The sequence below is a fragment of the Pseudoliparis swirei genome, chromosome 21 (genome assembly GCF_029220125.1).
Source record: "Pseudoliparis swirei isolate HS2019 ecotype Mariana Trench chromosome 21, NWPU_hadal_v1, whole genome shotgun sequence".
NCBI classification, from domain to species: Eukaryota; Metazoa; Chordata; class Actinopteri; order Perciformes; family Liparidae; genus Pseudoliparis; species Pseudoliparis swirei.
In genome coordinates, this window is record NC_079408.1 from 14,337,077 (window position 1) to 14,359,690 (window position 22,614).

The 22,614-nt window shown below is 43.6% G+C and overlaps 1 protein-coding gene across 8 annotated transcripts in view; it reads left to right on the forward strand.

The window, feature by feature from the left end:
- The window catches only part of nrxn2b (neurexin 2b), an 856,499-nt gene that overhangs the window by 179,124 nt on the left and 654,761 nt on the right, over nt 1-22,614 (forward strand). For all 8 annotated transcript variants that reach the window (XM_056442212.1, XM_056442208.1, XM_056442207.1 and 5 more), the window contains exon 4: nt 19,696-19,725. In XM_056442212.1, the coding sequence (XP_056298187.1) occupies nt 19,696-19,725 (30 nt within the window). The remainder of the gene's footprint in view (nt 1-19,695; nt 19,726-22,614) is intronic.

Here is a 22,614-nt window from a genome sequence, read left to right on the forward strand (position 1 = left end):
GGAATTTAAGCAAACTTTCCTACATATTGAGAAAACAATTCTTATATAGTGTCTAATTGTTTTAGTGTAGCTTTACTGATTTTAAGATATATTGCCTGCTAATAGCCTTATTGCAGGATGACGGTACTTGCATTTGACGAATTTAAGCACATTTTCCTACATATTGAGGAAGTCATTCTTAAATGGTAACTTGTTTTTCACACTAGTTTTAAGATATTTTGGGGTTCTTCAAGGCTGGATACTTTTACTTGTTTTAAGAAATCTTGGTAAGTCACATGTTCCTGTTCTGTTGGCAGATAATTTGGCTTATTTAAACTAATATTTCCCTCATTTTATTATTTGTTTTCTTGTTTTTGGAAGCTGAATTTATTGCAGTGTATTTCCAGATGTAATGAAAACACTAGCTGGATGACAAGGTGAATAAAATAGGGCCGTTAAAAAAATTCCATGATTTCTCTAAATGCATATTGTGGATATATCTGTTTCTATTTGTGAGTATTCTGTGTGTGTGTGTGTGTGTGTGTGTGTGTGTGTGTGTGTGTGTGTGTGTACCCATGCTCCTACATGTAGAAAGCAACGGGTTATAAATCACTGTCTCCGCGTGTGAGCACATGTTTGTGTTTCCCTCGCCTTCCTCGGCACTCGGAGCGGACGGCGGTCGTTATTTACAACGCCGTCCGCTCGCCGCCGTGCGTTGTCGACATGCCGGCTGGCGGCTGCCACGAGGTGGTAAAATCGCTCCGACGCCATGCGGCGAGAACCTGGTAGATAAGCACACGCGGTAAATAACTGTCCTCTGTGTGTGTGTGTGTGTGTCACAGATAAATACATATAAACGGATACCCACGGGGTCATGGATGGGGTCTTCTTCACTGCGTGGAATTTGCAATGTATATCTGAGAAAGCACTCAGGCTCACACTGAGTGTAGAGCGTTTCATCATCATGTAATTACTGTGTAACAACCGTCATGGCGACGCCCTGCATCGTCTCTTTTTAACTGTGGAGCACCTGCTTGGAGCTGCAGCGCTGGAACCACAGAGATCACCTCTAGTCAATTCAGTGGAGTTTATTTTGTATAGCTCTGAATTACAGATTATCTGTACACATACGACCCCCCTGACCTTTGACCTCACATCGGATCAGGAAAAACTCACAAAAAATATATAAAAAGAAAAAAGAAAGAAAGGGCTATCTTATCCCGGTGCACGGCTTTAAGCACAATTCAACAATATATATAATTCTATCATAATTTAATACATTCCCTTATATAATATCTGAAGATGTATGAGGGGGGTGGGCGTCGCCAACAGTGGGAGGGGGGTACATTAACAGTATGTATGTGTGTGTGTATGAGGTATGCAGGTATGTGCATATATATGTTCCCGTTTGTCGTGAATATGATGACGTCATCTTCTCCATATTCGAAATGTTTATAGTGATGTCCATCTACGTCTTCAGAAAAGTCTTTTTTTGGACACATTTTAAGCAGATGTTTTGAACGTAACCATCCCCTCACACACATCCGTCATAGTGGCACGTTGAGACCCCCGAGGCGTGGACCAGATCTGGCCTGCAGCACTGCGTAAATGTGTGTGCGTGTGCGTGTGCGTGTGTGTGTGTGTGTGTGCTCTGCAAGAAGTTCGAGGTATAACCGAGTAGATAAGGGAACCCCGCTGAGGTGGCGTGGTGGTTTGTTGAGCTTCAAACCTTCGCCACTCACCACGCTCTCTCTCTCTTTGTCTCTTCTCCTCTTCCTCTTCACACACAGCCCCCCCCCCCCCCCCATTCTTTTTTTTCCCGGGGGGCTGTGTGACGCCGTGAATGACAACTAGGCGCTCTTTGGAGTGGATGTCGGCAGAGTGGCCTGGCTGAGGGAGATAAGGAGAGCAATCCGCACACACACGCCCCCACACACACACACATGCATATTGTCACTACACAAAACAACAACAAAAGAACACAGAGACCTTCAAAACACAAAATCCTAGAGAAATAACTTCTATCATTATGGGAATGTTGTTGTAATGTGTGGGGTGTGTATATCGGCACGCCGCTCACATGGTGGTCAGAGTTATATTATCAGCTGGCGCTAGACAGCAATCCACTGGAGGTGACATCATCGACTTGGATTTGCTGCTAATCAGGACTGTCCCAAATACCATTTTTGTTGGGGTACCGGAGCTCCGGTCGTAATCAAAAGTGGATAGTTGATGTCTCAATAATGATGCAAGGCTTTTTTGGCAGTGCCCATCCAGATGGATTATATATATATTTTTTTTAATTTATATTTATTTAGATGTGTAATTTTATTTTTTTATTTAAAGATATTTATATATATTATTTAAAGATATATATATATATATATATATAAATGTCATTAAAATGTATAAAGCATACCCGGTTACTCAGGGTGACGCGCTCACACAGACATACAGTCATATTCTCCTCCCCTGCCTGGGGGGGGAATGACGGTGGCAGATGGCGCCTGTTCAGAACTGCCGGGTACCCAGATCTGTTTGGTTGGAGCCTCCCCCACCCCCCCCCCCCCGAGAGGCGCCGTTGATCATAGAAATGGCATGGAGATGACACTGAGCACTCTCTCTCTCTCTCCCCTCCCCCCCCCCCCTCCCCTAAATGCAGAGGAGTCGGCAGACACTTAATGTGCAGGAAAAGGTGGGGAGGGTGGAGTCAGTACGGGAGGTGAATGGTTTGATGGAGGCGGAGTCTGGGGGGAATCGCTATGCAGATGATGAAATGCTACCACCTTGTTAACTAAAAACAACACACACACACACACACACAAAATAAAGGGTTGGATTGCCAGTGATAAGCTTCGGCTACAAAACCCACCGTGATTGATTTCTGTGTTTCTGAGGCGGCTCTAATGATATACGCTTTTGTTACTGACACTGATGAAATAGTCAGAACCAGTTATTGATCGGGCTGCCTGACTCTTTTCTCAATGCAGATCCATTCCGCCAGAGCTGGTATCAATCTTTATCAAGGTTCCAGGTGCCTTATTTAACCAAACAATTCGTTTTAATTACAGGAGCTTATGTGGGAATACTTTGATCTAGATTCAAGACGCCAGGTTTTATTTGCCATTTGAGTCGAGACTAGCAGTCCAGACCCGTTGGAGATCTAGTGCAGGGCTCTCTGAGGCAACAGTTTAGAAATAACACTATGATAAGACGGGAAAAAATACAAAATATAGAAGAAAACACGACGCAGAAGGTGGTATTATGTAGATAATATGCGATGATACGTAAGGTACTGTCTTCAAAATGAATATTGTGTGTCCATGTTATTCATCAAGAGGAAACACAGCACGCCCGTCTGGGAATTGTATTTATTTTTAATCTGTTAATGTCACATTTATGGAAACATGTGGCAGTCCACACACATTTATGTTAATATATATATATATATATATATGTTTAAAATTATTTTAAAATCCTTTTTTAAAAAGTCGTTATTTAATAAATATTCAATTTAATATAATATATTAGAGTAGATTAGATAATCCTTTATTAGTCCCACAGTGGGGAGATTGCAGGATCACAGCAGTGGGACGTTAGAGCATTAATAAAAGATAACAAATAAAACACAATACTAAACACTAAATACTAAAATACTAAATACTAAAATACTAAATACTAAAACTAAATATAGAGAAACAAAATAGATGCACAAGGCAGTGAATGTTCAGCATGAATATAAATTCATGAAATTAGTTGTATATATTCTAAATCAGACACTGATGGCCAGCGCTGTGTGGTACATACGTGGCTGTGAACATATTTGGGGGGGGGGGGGGGTACATTACTGAAAAAAGGTTGCACTGCAGTAGAGCATAACAATCAAGGCATTGTTGGCTTTAAAATTATTACTTTCATGTTCCACAACCACCTGGTGCCCTAGTGGCTGGTTGGTGCTACTGACCGTCACCACTCGCTGCCGGATCGCGAGTCCTTCAGTCGGCGCCTCGGACTCTGCACTGCTCGTGGTCGTGGTTCTGCAGATTGGATGTGAGGATGCTGCTGCGTGTCTGATTATTGTCTGAGTCTCTCTCTGCAACGTGGCCAGCAGAGACAGAGAGACATCCATGGTCCTTTGGGAAAACTGCTTCCTGTTTCAAAGCTCCCCCCTTTCCTGGTCCGGTGGAGCTCTTTTCTCTGAGACACACTATATAATTGCATATAATTTGATTCAGTAGTTCAGTGACCTTGTGTTCAGTTGGCAAGCCGGACAAAGAGAGGCCATCTTGGTTAATCTTCACACGATGTACGTTCTCGGCTTCAGAGATACGAGGCGATCCAGACGTTAGTCTGATCCCCGGCGTCCTAAAGGTCAGAACAGCGGTGTTTATCTAGTCCTGACACGGCGGCGTACACGTCTATTTAACACATGCTAACGCTATCACTCTGGTGGATCATCAGAATCAATCTTTTTGTGTGATACTGTGAGATGATAATAAGTTATATGAGCAATGGAGGGCCACAGGGGAGTCGAGTTCTTTGAGCGCGGAGCCGCCACATTAGCATTCACAGAGTATCACGGATTAAAGCGCTAATCCTCAGGACGCTTGTTTTTCCTTCACTTAGCTGCTTTTTCTTTCTTCAGATTGTTGCGATATCTTTGGTGCTAACCAGTCACGGCTTTGGTGTTTTGTTACACCTCGCTGCTCGGAGTCTGATCCCGTTTCAAAGAGGCGCTGCCGAGACGTCTTCGTCTACCTCGTTCTTTTTTTTAATATCCGTGTTTCTCAGTCACAGTGAGGCTCACGTCTCCTGCAGCTGTAACATGTACGGTCCAAAAGCTAACGGAGCCAACCCGACTTTCATTTACAGGTTTATTTATTGATTTTTGTACCCGGCTAGTATCCATTACAAAGCCAAACTACTGCAATGGGAAATAAACCCATTACAAGCAGCTTCCTTTTTTGATAAGTGTCTTATCTGAGCTCTTCGACTTGTAAACTGGCGACCAAGTAATGACCCCCCCCCCCCCCCCCATGACACAGTGAGGCACAAAGGCAGCGTATTCAGGAGACACTAATCCAGTTTCTGGGCCCCTTGGTGTGGGTGGGTGGGTGGGCGGGGGGGGGGGGGTCGAGCTGATCCAGCGGCGACTGGTATTCAGCCTGCAGTGGATGGAGGGGATTCAATTCAATTCAATTCAGTTCATTTGTATAGCCCAATTTCACAAATTACAAATTTGTCTCGGAGTGCTTTACAATCTGTACACATAGACATCCTTGCCCCAAAACCTCACATCGGATCAGGAAAAACTCCCAAATAACCCTTCAGGGGGAAAAAAAGGGAAGAAACCTTCAGGAGAGCAACAGAGGAGGATCCCTCTCCAGGATGGACAGATGCAATATATGTCATGTGTACAGAAGGACAGATTTAGAGTTTAAATACATTCAATGAATGTGACAGAGTGTATGAATAGTTCATGAGGGCATGGGGATGCCAAATAGCTGGTGACTCATGATGCACCGAGCCTTTTCTGATGTATCGCCAGGCAGTGGAGGGTGGAGGAGGAGGGTGGGATCGTAGAGCTACCCACGAACCCGCCGAGCAGCCTGCAGCTCTACGCCTCCCATCTTGTCCTTGTCGGAGGGGAGAAATAATGCAAAGGACGCACAAAAATAGCCCTGAGAACAGATTGAGTGGTTTCCTTAAAGAGCCGGCGCTGGGCTCGTGGTCGGAGTTGAAGGTGGAGTAGTGACCGATGGGATCGGTGGAGCCGAAGCACAACAGCACGTGACCGATGGAGCGACCCTCCACCGTATGAGCGCTCGCCAGAACAACGGTGGTGGTGAGGGTTCGGGCTGCAGTATTCTATTCGGTGCGACTCGCATTTCGATTTCTTTTTGGGTTTAGCAATGTAATAAGATGCTAATTATTGCAGGTCTTGCTCCTTCCACTCATCTGCACTTCATCAGTGTTGCTGAGTATTCTGATAAATGCTTCAAGTTAAACATTACGGCGTGCTAATGTGGACTTAATGAGTCTACAGGAGTCCTGACTCCATAAAAAGGATTTAAGAGAATGTTGCCGCTATGGGAAGACATATTAAAGGTCCGTTACCCTGTACCTGCCACGTCTGCTGAGTTTACACCTCCAGGCTATGGACCAGGAGACACTATGTGTGTGTATATATCTATGTATATATATATGTATATACATATGTATATGTGTATATATATATATGTATATATGAATATACATATGTATATGTATATATATGTATTAATGATTCAACTGTACCCTTAACTTAATGACTGAATTATCTCATTCAGCTGTACAAACCTATTCACATGCAAATCCCCCTTGACTCAACAGAGCGGGACGTTATGTATTTGGATATTTAACGTAATACAAACACACAATGGAAATCCTAATTACTTGCCGCTAAAAGATACCCCGACGGGTGGAAGTGACCTCCGGAGTGATGCTGGGTAAAAAAAGAAGAAGAGGGTGGACAAAAGACAAAGAGATGACGGAAGTTTAAACAAAAGACATTATGAATATATTAGTGCTGTGAAAAATAACGCGTTAACTCAGTTAATTCAATTTCAGGTTTAACTAGTTTAGTTTTTTTACCGCATTTAACGCATGTGCAGAATGAGCTTCCAATCCGTCTGTTGTTGGTCGTCTCGAACCAGCAGCATGTCATTCTGTCTCTAGTGTCGCGTTAACACGACTCCGATCTCCGTCTTAACTCACGCACTCCCGCCACACATTGTATTTCTCACGCTGAAAAAAACTCTCGGCTCTTTAATGTTTTAATGCAGGGGTGCTCAATATGTCGATCGCGGTCGCCGCAGAGCTTCGATGCCTTCGATGCCGGCGCGCGCATCGCTCTGTCATGAGCCGAGAATTGTTGACGGGGGGTAGACGAAAATTACAGGGTGACGGGTGGAGATTTCCCCCTGTTATAATAGGAGGGGAAACACTGGAGTTGATAAGCGTGTCTTCTTGTCTGATCAATACGCAACTGTGAGGTGCGCGAATGGACCGAGCGGCCAGCTGCTGATCACTCACTCAACGAATAGATGGTGCGCGCGCATCGCGCCCCAAATTTTTTTGGGAGCACCGAAGACCCATTTTGACCCAGGAAAAACCCTGAATGTATATATGGGATTAATCATGATTAATCCACAGAAACCTGTGATTAACCTGATTAAAAATTGTAATCGTTTCACAGCCCTAGAATATATATATATATATATATATATATATACTTTTTTTATTTTCTTTATTTTTTTCCTTTATTTTAAATTAATTTTCAGATTTATTTGATTATAATAATTTAGGATAGGTATATATTCGCATTTTTTGCTTCTACCTTTACCTTTTCAGTCTTTGTTTTGTATATTATATAGAATAATATTGTATTTTATTATAATGATTGACTGAATAAAATACACAACAACAACAATACATGAGAATGCCAGAGGAAGAAAGACAAATGCAGCGGGAGAACGTGAATACACCAGTACGGCCATCGTCATGGTAGAACAGCTACTGGAGCCAGTTGCTATGCCAACAAGGGTCGATCTGAAACATCTCGTGCATTTATCCACAAAAGGCCTTAAAAGTGGAGAGAGAGAGAGAGAGAGAGAGCAATTCCCGGACATTGAGAAACAAGAATAAGAAATTGATTTGCGTCAGTTATTTTTCGGTCTCCGGGCCGACCAGAAGTTATTTCTGGTAAATATAGCCGACACTTCAAGGTGGAGCCACATCGCTAACGGAGGAATTATTAATGCAGGCAGTGACTGGCCGTTACGCAGTTCCATGCAGGTTGGCTGACGGGCAGAAATATGGATTGTGCTCTCGGGGAGTTAAATGATCCTAGTGACGGAGAGTCGTGTTCACTGCAGCTCCCCTTATTCAAAGACACCAGACACTCCACGAGCCCCCCACCTCCGGCACTCATTGTTCTTTAAAGTTTTGTATTAATATTGTGTACTACTTCACACACACACACTTGATGTTTCCTTCGTGTCTCCTTCGTGGTGTTTCCTCGGCGCCTGTCATACGTGAAGCTCCACTCCAGGCGGAGCCGGCGTCTCCTCTTTGTGTTTAACGTCAATGAAATATTAATTTACAGGGTATCAGTGGCGTTTCATTTTCTTCGTGATCGTCTCTCTCTCTCTCTGTTGCTCTCTCTGTCTCTCGCTCTCTCTGTTGCTCTCCCTCTCTCTTAATTTTCTTCGTGATCTCTCTCTTTCTCTCTATCTGTCTGTGTCTCTCTCTCTCTATCTCTTTGTCTGTCTGTCCGTCTCTCTCTTTATTTTCTTCATGCTCTTTCTCTCTCTCTCTCCCCCCCCCCCCCCCTCTCTCTCTCTCTCCAGAGCCCTTGTGTTTGACTAAGCAGAGGACTTCTCGCTCGCCGGTATTTGTTCAGTTTGCCTAATTAGAGCTCGGCGAGATGAAAGCAAGCAGCGGGGGATTTTTTTTTTTTGGCGGCCGAAACGAAACAAGATGTTTTGTCTCCGGGAAAAAGAAACTTGAGATTTGTTTCCTTAATTAAGGGTTGAGGTCTTCTACTTTCTGGCATTGAAAGAGATGGCTTGACAACATACATTGGGCAAGACTCTATTTCAGACCACTTATTCCTATATTCAGTATTATTCCTATATTCAGTATTATTCCTTTTTTCAGTAGTATTCCTATGTTCAGTATTCTATATTCAGTATTATTCCTATATTCAGTATTATTCTATATTCAGTATTATTCCTATATTCAGTAGTATTCCTATATTCAGTAGTATTCCTATATTCAGTATTATTCCTATATTCACTATTATTCCTATATTCACTATTATTCCTATATTCACGATGTCTCTGACCTTTTCCATGAACTAAGACTAAGCCATGTTCATGCTGTTGTGACTGAGGAGGATGAACCCGTTGGGATTCAACAATCCCAGTTAACTCAAGCTGCTTACCCCCCCCCCCCACACACACACAAAAAGCATCCCAGCATTAGAAACTATGCTCATGAATTATGAATACATTTGTTCCACAATTTCCATAAATTTAGGCGTACTTATCCAACTCTCTCTCTCAGCCGACAGAACTTCCAGGAGCTGCCGACTCCCCGGTCTAATGGTGTTTACCCGATGCCAATGAGCTAAATGTAGTTAGTGCATCGTCTCAGTTGGAAGACATTAATTCTCCATTATGGGATGTTTTTGTAGTTACCTGCTGAGACCCACCCCCTGACACCAGGCAGGAAGTTGGCCTGACGGGATGCCGCAATTCCGGGAAAAGTCATTAAGGTTTTTTTTCGTTTTCCCTTCCACGAAACTAACAGATCGCCGGCGTGCCGTCGGCGGAGGGGAACAGGACGTGTGCTCTGAACGCCGGCTGAAGGAGAACATTGTCAAAATGAAACATTAAACATCGACAAGTGCTCAAGGCGAGACGCTGCTCTACACTCACATCCCCGTCCATTACTTTGGCTCCACTTGAGCTGAGCTCAGGGGGGGGGGGGAAGTTGTTTTTACTGTTAGTTTATACATATATGTGTATGTATGTATACATATGTATATATATGTACAGTATATATATATGTATATATATATACATATATACACACACATAGATATACATATATATCAATCATATAACTTATTATTACCTAATAGTCTTATGATTGACATTTTTAAAACAATTCATAACCTGTAAGCCTAAATAAGTATATTTATTATTTTTGTAAAACGGTTGAATGTTATGCCCCAATTTATTTTTAAATGCTCCTGGATTTCAATCAGTTGGGGAAAAAATGGCCCCCTAAATAATATGTAAATGTCCTCCGCTGCCAGAGCTGCACATTGAGGACAGGGACTTGAAGGAGCGCCTGTGGCGTTGAGGAGGTGGTGTGTGTGTGTGGGTGTGGGTGTGTGTGTGTGGAGCTTTTTGGATGGTCTTCCATGTGCTAATCTGCTAATCGGCCCACTTGAGGACCGGCTTCCTTTCTTTCCTCCGTGCTGCTCTACTCTCCCAACTGATGTTGCAATTACAGCTTCCAACATCCTGAGGAAATAAGAAAAATAAAAAAGCACCGTAATCGGACGGCGTGCGTTTTCCGTTGCCCACTCCCCACTTTGAGCTCCCCTAATGAGTCGAGTCCAGGAGCGGCAATCACAGGCATTCATTCCACCAGAGTGACTGTTGAAAGATGGCGGGCGGGGGGGGGAGGGGGTTCTCGGTGGCTGCATCGGCAGCGCTGGCGGTCGTAGATTAGGAAGAGGAGAGGACGGACGGATGCTCTGACATACTCCGGGAGGACGGAGGATTAGTTTTGACCTCATGAATGAAAAGGGAAATGGAGGTCAGACAAAGAAATGGATTTTTAAAAATTTTTTTTGCAGGATGGACCCAAAAATGGTTCCGCCGGTCGAGACAAGCCCCATATATGGTCACTTGAAAAATATACAAACAATAGAAGGATATGATGTCGAAGATATACTCGTGAGGACACGAGGATGCTATGTTCCTTGTGAAGACATAAGGATGCTAGTTTCCTCGTGAGGATGCTAGGTTCCTCGTGAAGACATGAGGATGCTAGTTTCCTTGTGAAGACATAAGGATGCTAGTTTCCTCGTGAGGATGCTAGGTTCCTTGTGAGGACACAAGGATGCTAGGTTCCTCATGAGGACATGAGGAAGCTAGTTTCCTCGTGAGGATGCTAGGTTCCTTGTGAGGACACAAGGATGCTAGGTTCCTTGTGAGGACACAAGGATGCTAGGTTCCTCATGAGGACATGAGGATGCTAGTTTCCTCGTGAGGATGCTAGGTTCCTCGTGAAGACATGAGGATGCTAGGTTCCTCGTGAGGATGCTAGGTTCCTCATGAGGACATGATAATGCTAGGTTCCTCGTGAGGATGCTAGGTTCCTCATGAGGACATGAGGAAGCTAGTTTCCTCGTGAGGATGCTAGGTTCCTTGTGAGGACACAAGGATGCTAGGTTCCTCATGAGGACACAAGGATGCTAGGTTCCTCATGAGGACATGAGGAAGCTAGTTTCCTCGTGAGGATGCTAGGTTCCTTGTGAGGACACAAGGATGCTAGGTTCCTTGTGAGGACACAAGGATGCTAGGTTCCTCATGAGGACATGAGGATGCTAGTTTCCTCGTGAGGATGCTAGGTTCCTCGTGAAGACATGAGGATGCTAGTTTCCTCGTGAGGATGCTAGGTTCCTCGTGAAGACATGAGGATGCTAGTTTCCTCGTGAGGATGCTAGGTTCCTCGTGAAGACATGAGGATGCTAGGTTCCTCGTGAGGATGCTAGGTTCCTCATGAGGACACGAGGATACCATCAGCATCCCGTCCGTGTTCGAGCTCCAACGCCTAAAAACATGAGATTTTCAAACTTTTACGACCCGGCATACGGAGGAGCTGATTTATTTATGGACTGTTTAATTAAGACGGAGCGGCAACCGCTCAGATCTCTAAAGCCTCGCCAATTTTCAAGCCCCGATTTATTTATCCAGACGTATCCCATGACGTGTTAGCGGCGTTTTAATGAACAAAATGTGCGAGTCAAAGCGATTCACTGAGCGTTAGGCCGTTAATTAGGAGACGAGGGGGAGCGCCATGTCTCGATAGGAGACGCTCCCTCGTAAGACTAAGAACACGGAGAGAAGAGAGAGAGCAACTCTCGGTGTTTGCCGGAGGTTACGTGGACAATTTAGAACGCATTGTTCATGTTTTAATCGTCCAGTATATCAGGACAGTGCTTAAAACACAGTAACTTTTTTTATTTATTTGTTTAAATATTTTTTTTATTAGAAGACAAAAGACATTACATAGACATGGAGGACACCTAGAGGACGACAACACAGTGTCAACACATCACAAGGTCAGGGTATTGAAAAATGATGTGTGTGTGAGCTCTTTTTAATTTAAAGAAACAAAATACATTGATGAGGGCAGATGTATATGTACGAGCGTTTGCATGTACGTGGAATTCTATTGACTTTCAGGCCAGAGAAAATATAAAATCAATTAAGATGATTAATAAGATGAATGGTGTCATGTTTGTAAGAACATAGTAATAATAATAGTAATAATAACTTTATTTATATAGCACCTTTAAAAACAAAGTCTACTAAGTGCTCTACAGAGAATCAAGGCAAAACAAATAGAATGGTAAGATACAAATATAAAATAAAAAAATTAAATAATTAAGATTAATTAACTAATCAATAAGATGAGTAGTGTCATGTTTGTAAAAACATAGTAATAATAATAATAATAACTTTATTTATATAGCACCTTAACAAACAAAGTCTCCAGAGAGTCAAGGAAAAACAAATAGAATAGTAAGACACGTATACACAAATATAAATAAAAAAATAAAATGAAAATAAAAAACAGACAAACTAAATTAGGGGAACCAAAGTACTGCATAAAATCACTAAAAAGCTGTTCTATATAAATGGGTTTTAAGAAGTGATTTAAACAAAGTTCTAGTGAATGATGACCAGATGTAGTTAAAACACAATAACGATGGTTCTGGATCGCCCATCACGGCAGCGACTGCTCTTAAACCTCGGATCAAGCTAATCTTAATTATGCACCGTGGCCATTTTTTCTAAGTCTAAGTTTTGAAGAATAAATCACGGCAGTTGACAGTCTTCCGAGACAACTTAGTGCATCGCTCCTGACAGATGATGGCTGTTGCTGCTGTGTTAAGCGGAAAGTGACCATAAAGATTTAATGCTTCACTCACTCAGCTTAAGTGCCTCCTCGCTCGGGGTCAACAGTTCCCTGTGGTATTTTCCAAAAGGAAATCAAATGGAAGCTCACACACAGAACGCACAGGTGAAAGCTGAAAGGCTGTGAAAAGAGGACTTTGTTTCTTCTTCTTCTTCTTCTTTGAGAATCGAGGGCATTCTGCCAGACGGCAACACATCAAATTAAGAAATAAAGATGTTTTGTTGTTGTCCACAAGTACCACCACATCCTGTTTGGTTTAATTTGTGGGTTTTCTGTTGTAAAAAAACATATTTTAAATGTTTTGTTTGTGTTTAATATTTTTTTAGTTGTCTGATTGTATTTAGTTTTTTGTTTCATTTGTTTTCAGACCAGTCATTGGTTTAAATTTGGGAGCAATTTATATAGATTTTCTGATTTATATACATTTTCTAAAATATTTCATTATAGGAATATATAAGCATTTTTGCTTCGACCTATAACTTTTCAGTTCTTCAGTTTTGTATATTATATAGAATAATATTGTATTGAATTGCAATGATTGACTGAATAAAATACACAACAACAATTTGGTTGAGTTTGTCCCAAACCAATCAGAAACCGTTCATGAATTATTTATGAAAGAGTCCATAGCAGTCTGGGTTTTCTTTCCATCCAAAGATGCACTTTATGGTTCCCTCTATAGATCCGCTAAATATCTTGTAAACAAGCTTAGTCATAGTGTTTGATGACAATTAAAACCAGATTGCCTTTTTCATTTAAGAGGGTATGATTTTAAATTTCTTTCATATTTCTTATTGTCATTTTTCAACCCGAGATCTTCCTCGTCGCCAGTGTTTTGTAAAGAAAGATGTTGATTCAAATCTTAAGTAAAGAGGTAAACATTGAACACCAAAGTATGGTTTACTTTTTGTACCACAGTGTCGCTTGCAAAGTGCCTTCATCATTTCACGTGTTGATTGTAAACAGAAACGTGGCCCATATCAGTCCACATGAGCCCATAGGAGCCCACAAGCGTCTTTGTGTTCTTAGAAAAGGGTTATAGAAGTCTGAATTAGTATTATAGGAGCGATATGAGCCCATAAGTGCTATATGAGCCCATAAGTGCCCCAAGATGCCCATGTGAGCCCATAAGCGCCCATATAAGCCCACATGAGCCCATAGGCAACCACAGGCGCCCATGTGAGCCCATATGAGCCCATAAGCGCCCATATAAGCCCACATGAGCCCATAAGCGCCCATATGAGCCCATAAGCGCCCACATGAGCCCATAGGCGCCCACATGAGCCCATAGGCACCCATGTGAGCCCATTTGAGCCCATAAGTGCCCATATGAGCCCATAGGCACCAATATGAGCCCATATGAGCCGCGGTCATTGTGGAAGGTTGTCAGAATAATGTTCTTCTCTGTGGTACCACATCCTGTTGGTAATCCCCATGGTCTTTTGTCCCCCCTGCTTCTAACTTGTTGTGCAATAATTTGAGTTTTAGTAATCGTGTCATAAAGACTTGGATCGTGTTTGCTTGATGAACCGGTGACTCGGCCTATCAAACCTTGCCATGTTAGTTGGTGCATGTAGGCTCATTCTACAACTCTCTGAACATTGGACTTTCCCCCCAGTAGCTGATTAATATAGCAACACGCTGTAAATCCAAATCCACATTACATTAAATGACTGACATTTTTTATTTAACCCTTGTGTTGCCTTCGGGTCAATTTGACCCGATTCAATGTTTCACCCTCCTGTCGCCTTCGGGTCAATATGACCCGATTCAATGTTTAACCCTCCTGTTACCTTTATATTTACTAACATATTTTACCCTTGAGGTCAATATGACCCCAGCTATTAAAATCTCCAGAAAATTATTAGAATTAATATTGTTTTCCAAGTTTAAGTGTGAGATACTTTATGTTTGTTTGTTGACTCCCGAAAGAACACCGACATTAAACATTGAATCGGGTCAAATTGACCCGAAGGCGACAGGAGGGTTAAATATTGAATCGGGTCAAAATGACCCGAAGGCAACACAAGGGTTAAAAGGGACTTACAATGAGTGCATTCAACCATGAGTACAAACTCAAGAATCAAGAAAGTCCCGTTTCTTTAAGAAAGCCAAAACACAAACATACCATAAGTAAGTGCTAATCGTTTTTTATTCAAGGACGTGGACCATGAATATGGTTCCAGTGTTCATGGACCTTGTTGATTGGTTGTTCTGTTCTCTGGTTGTTTCGGGCCGAAACATCCACGAGAGGCCAAACTCAGAGATTTGAAAGGACTCCAGGCAACCAACCGAGACAAGCTAGACTTTACGATGATGTCATCGTTGTAATAAAACAGCAAACCAACTAACGCTGTCCTCGGAACGCAAAAACCGTACAACGAAAACGAACCGTGTCCTCGTAGTACAGCAACTACCTCAGAGCACATCTGCCTAGTCGGATCATAGTGTGTAATTGAAGTCCACACACACACACACACACTGCAGCTTTATGAGATGAAAGAGACTTCCACGTTTCATTAGCGCGCGAATGTGGCGTCTGTCTTTTATCCTTTATTAAAATCACAGCGAGCAGCCGTCAGCTCCTCCCCCCGTCTGTGAGCGATGTGGACCCGGCGAGCGAGATCTCTCTTGATGTTAGAGTACAGAACCCGTGTCTTCCCTTTAGAAACGAGCCAGCTCGTCGTTAATCATTTAAAGTGTTGTAAGACACGGAAAGCCTTCGACATCAGACTATAACTCTTAGCGAGATTGCGGCCCCTTACCTCCCACTATCTCATTCTCTCTCATAGAATAGATATCCACAATAAATTATTAAAGCACTTTAAATCCTGCCACAGTTTCTATATTACTTAAGCTGTTCAAAGACACCATGCATTATGGATCGGCCTGCCGAGATGAATATTATTCACATCTAATCCCAATCATTTTTTTCCCGCGTCTTCTCAGCAGATGTTTTTACAAATTGCCCTGGATTGTTTCGGAGCTCCCGAGGGCAACGGGAGACACACAGCAATGATTACGCAGTAAAACTGTATCTGTGCCAGGGACTAGTAAAAAACAGTGATTTGTGGTTGCGAGGAGATATTGTTGGGTTTTATATCTTGTGCTAAGGGTGCACCGAGCATTCATTGTTTTTATTTTATACTCCCCGACTTTTACACACTTCGATATCGTTGTAAAGTCGTCGAAGGCAGTCGGCGTCGGTCAGAAATATGTTTCTAACCGACTGGCGGCTCGGCATCGGCGAGCAGGAGAACATTGGGTGTCGTCGGCGTGGCGCGTGACTTCGGGAGGCGGCCATATGCCGACGAGTCCTCAGAGGGTGGTGGTATTTGAACATGCCAGCCCGGCACCACCGGGTGACGTGGAAGGAACACATTCCTCCTTCTGACTCCAGTCTCTGTGGCCATCTGATGAACGAGGGAGAGAGGAAGTGAGAGGAAGCGAGAGGAAGAGAGAGGAAGTGGAGGAGGGCTAGAAATGATAATGGTGATTACTACCGTTTTTCTCCGTCCCTACCAATTATGTGTTTTCCCGAGACCCGGTGCGTGTGAGTAGGATAGGGAAATGGTTTTCAAGGTCATTCAAGAACACGCTCTACCTGTTGAACAACAACAAGCGCTACCCCACAGCATTACCCAGTGGCATCATGTGTAGACGGTTGTTGTTTGGGGAGTCTGGTGTAGGAGCTGATGCACACGTACATCCCTTGCTGACGTCGCCTGCCTTTATCTTAATCGCGCCGCGTCGGGCGCTATATGACACTCGCGCCCGAGCTGCCGACAGTCTTCTCCGTGACATCGCTGCAGTTTGCTCGACAATGGTGGCCTTTGTTCAACCGGAGCCGAGAGAGAGCAGGAGGCGTCTGCAGCTGGCCGATGGAGGGCTGGATGTGGAGACGAGGGGTTGGGGGGGGGGACAGATAGGATGAGGAGTCGGCCAGATGAGACGTAAGGACGCCTTCCCCTTAATGGCATAATTATGACCCCCCACACACACACTCCATCTGCCACCCCATCGTAACCAACCAATCCGCGGCGGTTCCGTCGGGTTCTCCCATCTGTACGCAGAGTCGAGATGTAATGACATGCTCAGACGTCACGGAGACGTGGTGGAGACTCAAAGGCTGGGCTCTGGTTTTGTCTTGTTCCTGTGACTGTGGCCGGTGGCTGTGGCCAATGTTGTCGCAGAATTGGATGTTGAGAGACGGAGGTTTTCCTTATGTCTGTAGTATTTAGATGTCTTACACTGGTCACTAATTTCAATTTCAGTCATGCTGTCGCCTCTCTCTCTTTCTCTCTCTGTTTATGTCTCTTTCGCTGTATCTCTCTCTCTGTCGTTGTCTTTGTCTCTCTCTCTGTCTCTCTTTCTCTCTCGCCTCTCTATGTCTGTCTCTCGCTCTCTGTCGATTCTCTCTCTTTCTGTCTCTCTGTCTCTCTCTCTCTTTGTCTCTCTTTCTATGTCTCTCTTTGTCTCTCTCTCTCTATGTCTATGTGTCTCTCTCTCTCTCGCTCATACTGATCAGACTCTGGCACATAATCTGGCCTCCTGTTCTTCTGCCAGAACAACTTGTGTGCGACTGGCTTTGTGTTTAGTACGCAGGTGGAAATAGTTTGGAAATAGTTTGTCATCCTACGCTGGTCCGGTCGCGGCCTTCCCGATCCCTTTTGGTTTATTCCGATTTTTTCTGAGCACCTGTCCGTGAGTCTCTGGTTAACACTGGCTGCGAGGCCACTCGACTTCTCGTGGCCTTCGCTCTGTCCTTTCCCCCTTCTGCGCGTCTGTTCTGACCTTCTCTTCTTCACCGTTTTCTCTTCTCAGCCACACATGAGCTGGATGCGAGGCCACGGTGTATTCAAATGGCCGCGTGTTCAGCGAAAGCACCGTTCTGTTTCACGGCAGGAGCCTCCGCCTTATCTCCTCAATGGATTATGAGCAAGGGAAGAAAAAAAACCAGAGGGAGGCAGAGTGGGAATGATTGGCTGAAAACGGACCGCAGCCACATAAACAAAACACTCCGCCGGTGCATTGCCTCGGCCTCCTGAATCACAGGTGTTATTGAAGGAAAGAGACAACGGGGACGGCTTCTACTCGAGAGGCATTTGAGCGTCTGTGGTCTCTGCATTCTGATTTACCCGCTGCTGGCCGAGTGCTTGTTATTTCCTTGGACATTGGACACTATCTTTTCAGTGCAGTGGCTGAATGTTTGGGCAACGTTAGCTGGTCAAGCACTTCCGTTAGCTTAAACGCCGATGCACGGACCTCACGGAGGCGAACCCCCCGGCACCTCGGCTGTTGATTAGTGATGCTTTAAGGACCGCCTTTCCTTTTTTTCAGCCTTCAGTGGGTGAAAAAGTCTAACATTTGGTCGATACGATACTAAATAATGGATCTCAAGCATCGTTGAAAATCATCTGTGATGTGAATCTTTCCATTTCTGAAATGTGTTTAAGGTAGCAATTGGCTTTTAACTGAAGAATAATTGGACCCGCCTAGTATTTTGGTAAATACTGATATTCCCAAACCAAAGAAAGCCACTCTAAGGCATCACTGCACTTCCTTGATGGCGGAGGGTGTATTTGATGGAGCTGATTGAGCTCATTGAGCCGGCGGTGCCACGAGTCTTATGTATAAAACGGTATCAATCAAAGAAAAGACCGGTTGGCTTTGAAACGATTTGACCTTTCGGGACTCGTAGTCCAACGGACATAAATAATGCTGTTGATATTTCATGCTGCCTGGGGTTAAATCCAATTTGATCAAGCCTTTCGCTTGATTTGCGAGCACAGAGTTCAGACTACGTTCAATGTCTTCAGCTGTGACGTTTTGCTTTCAAGAATTTCTATCCCCGAGACATGCTCGTGTTCACGGGGCGTGACCCGCCGGGCCAGCTCTGATGTCTGAACACATGTTTTGCCATTATTTCCCCTCCTGTAATGCATGTTGACCCTCCTGATCCCCTGTACAGGTGCTGCATTAATGCTGATATGTCAAACCGATTACAAACGCCGTCGTGGTTTCTAAATACTACTGCCAGAACCATTACTCTACTCCAGTTGCTTCACGGAGTGACCTTCAAATGGTTGGGCCCGCTGCTGCTCGCTTTTATTGTCGTTTTTTACTGAAGTGCGGTTGCTCTGTCTGAGAATGCATGTGCTGCGACTGGACTGACTGCCGTGGTGAATGAACAGCAACTGGAGGTATTTTGGTGATAACAGTAAGTTTTGATTGTGTTTTCTGATTGTATTTACAGTTTTTTTTGTCCTCTGGTGGGAAAGCTACTCAATGCTTCAACAGCTGGAGCTTTGTGTGGACATCTTTCTTTTCAATAGTGATGTGTGGTTCTAGATGTGTGCTCTGCAGCCTAGTTAGACCGCTAAACAGGCTACATATTCATGTTGTGATGCTCACTTCTTTGTTGGAGTAATCTTTGGCTTTGGGTTTTTGAAAGGTCATTTGACCCCCGTAGAATTCTTCCAGGTTTATCCGTGACCCTTCTCTGGGTGAGAACTTGCAGAGCTTCGGTTCTTTCTTTATGATTCGTGCTCAGTAGATGAGATGAGGTCAAGCCTTTTTCTGCCAAACAGTTATGTGTGTTCCATAAGTACTCCAGTAGAAAAAAAAGCATTTGTGAGAGCAATAGCCTTCGGGGGGTTGCACCAAATGAAAATGCTTTTTCTTCTAAACCCCCCACACCTCTCACTCAAGAAGTGTTTGCTTGTTTTCTGTTACTATTCTCTCTCTCTCTTTCTCTTTCTCCTTCTCCCTATCTGTCTTTCTCTTCTTTTTTTTACCTTTGATTTGAACTCTGACATCCAAGTCTGCCCCGGGATGTCTGTCACAAACTGCAGTCCAACGTTGTGACAATGCTTTTTTTCTTCCCGTGCCTTTTATGACCTTCTTTTTCTTCCTCTTTCTGTTCTTTTTTTCTGTTTTTTCCCTTTCAAGGTCTGGCGCACCTGACGTTAAACGACCAAGGTATGGGTTCATTCCTTTTTATTTTGGTTCTGGTTTTTTAGAGGAATTGACTCAGCCTCTCCCCGCCCCCTCAACTCCTCGAAGCTGACGCTTTCCCTTCACAATCCCCCCCCTCACCTTCTCTCGGTGCCATGTCCCTCCATCTCCTCCCAAATCCTCCCTTGACTTTAAAAAAATAAAAAAACTCTCTGCAACATCCTCCCATCTTCCTCTCCCTCCGCACCTCCTCATCCTTGGTTGTGCCTCCTGCTTCTCCTCCCTCCCTCTCCCTTCCACCATGTCTGTGTGCTTCTCTGTGGCCTCCACCAATGTGTGTCCCACCCCATGTCCTGTCCTATGGCTAACGTCCTGGACCTTCACCTCTGACCACCTTTGACCCCGACGACCTGACCCCGGGGCTAAAGGTAACACTTTTCTGCTATCCCTTCTGCTTGGGTTTAAACAGAAAGTAAAAAAAAAATTAAAAAAAATGCTGATTCAACTGGAAATGTGTTTGTTGGTCAAAGTTACAAAAAGTGAAATGTGTGTCCACACTCCCATCCACCAACACTTGAAAGTGTTCTCGAATGTGCAGAGTTTCTCTTCACCACTCTGCTGACATTCCCATTGTTTGGCATTCTGATGTAAAAGGGCGACAGGTCAGGTTCTCAATATGATGAATTATGTGTGTCTTTTCATGACAACATGTGTGTGCAATTGTTTTGATGTTGCTATGAAGACCAGATGTTATGTTTGATGCTATGTTGTGTACATTCTACACCACACCTCTCTCTCTATCGCTCAGAATGTATTCTCTTCATCTTCTTGCCTTTTTGTGCATTGTACATACTTTGTATTCTGCTCTTGCTTCTATAAGTTAGCTTAGCAGATGGCTAACAGGTGATCCATGAAATGAAGACCCAGGAATCCGGAGCACAGTGTTATTAGTATGAATCTTGTTTTTGTAAAACTGTGGAAACATAACATTGCATAACCTTACACACTGTTCAATTGCATTCTACGCCACTTGGCGTCTCCAATGCAACACATGAACCTGTGGGGCAAAACACTTAAAGATGGTGTTTCAGTCCTAAGCAATTGACTTTTAAAGTGAACATTTTATCAAATTTCTTTTGTACTCCAAATTGCATTTAAAGCTACACGCCAACCTCCATGTATGACCGTTTCGTACCCCTCACAGTTATGACCTGGAGATGGCCTTCCCTTTCCTCTCACTATAGTCTGTGATCCACGCAGACCGAAGCAGCAACACATTCTCTCTGCCTCGGCCTCGTAAGACTGATTGCAGTCGTTTCTCCATCATGTCAAGATACTGAACAGTTGATGGGGAAAAAAGAACAGATTCCACTTGTAAGTTCAACCAGTGACTCGCTGCCCGGCCGGTGGGCTTTACAGCTGCGCGCTGCAGATCGTACTGCATCTATTTATAGTTAGGGTACTCGTGCCTTATGGTTGTGGAAACCTATGATTCTTGTGATTCTAAATATCCACTCCATTTCAAGATCGGACCACCACAGCAACTACAGTCACGTTTTCTTGTCAGACAACAACAAACAAACAAACGATTTTAAAATCAAGGCGGCCTCGTAGTGAGCCACAGATCATCACAAACCATTAAATCGGTCTTGTTACGTCGTAGAAAGGTCCAGACGATCCAATCCACATGATTACATAAGACAACACCAATAATGGCCTCCAAATGCACCTCAATCTACTTGTTCATTTGACGGATAGTAGTCTATAGTTTAATTATCATTGTACGTTACATAGAAAACTGAGACAAGACCTTGAGTGTTATAGAGAAGTTACTCGAAAGCAGCAGGATCATCAGACTCCATGGCTGTGGTAAATGATGAGATCTTAAAATAAAGCGTTGCATAGTGTTGCAGGACACACATCATCATTATAACCCATGCAATACTTTAAACAATAGCACTCACACTAACATAAACTACACACGTCTGCTGTGTGTCTGTTCTTAAAGATTAATGCCAACTTTCCCTCGGCATCACGCGGTCAAAATGTCAGAGGTGTTGTTGAAACCGTGTCGTTTAACGTTAGCGTTATTAACACGTAACACATAACAGGTGGCCTCAGGCTAACTAACAGATGTACAGTGTTTGTCGATTGATTGACTGATCCAGTGGTTCTCAAATGGGGGTACACGTGTACCCTTAAGGGAACGTGAGCTTAAAAAATATATATTTAAAATTAGTATCCATGAAAAAACACTTTAAAAAAAGTCATTAAATAAATATTCACTTAAATATAAATGTAAGTTCATAAAATAATGGAATATATTCTATTCTAAATCAAACACTGATGGCCCGACGCTGTGTGTTACATATTTTTTTCAATCCGAAAATGTGTTGCTCTGGTTAGGGGCGTCATGGCTGGAAACATATTTCACATGGGGGGGTAACATTAATGAAAAACAGGTTGAGAACCACTGGACTAGTCAATGAGCAAAGTCAAAATCTATCTTCAGTTTCGTTAAATCATTTCACAATAGTGGTTGCTGCTTTTATTTCATTGGCTTTGGGACCGTTGGATGGATCAACACAGTTAAAGTGACGACCATAAAAGAAAACATGGTTTAGAGCAGTGGTCCCCAAACTACGGCCCGCGGGCCGGATTCGGCCCGCCTCCCCATGTGGACCGGCCCCCTGAACAATACCAGAGACGCGTTCCGATTTATTATTTTTTTCACCTGGCCCGCTGCCGTTGAGATTGCAGTGAGACGCGGAGAAAATGTGGAGTGGTGCTCTTTGCAATAGAACATCTTTGATGGGACGTGTCGCGTCTCGGCCAATCAGCGTTCAGATGTCCACAGCGTTTGGGAAGTTAGGTTAGCTTGGATGTTAGCCCACTACATCTGCTGCCGTCACG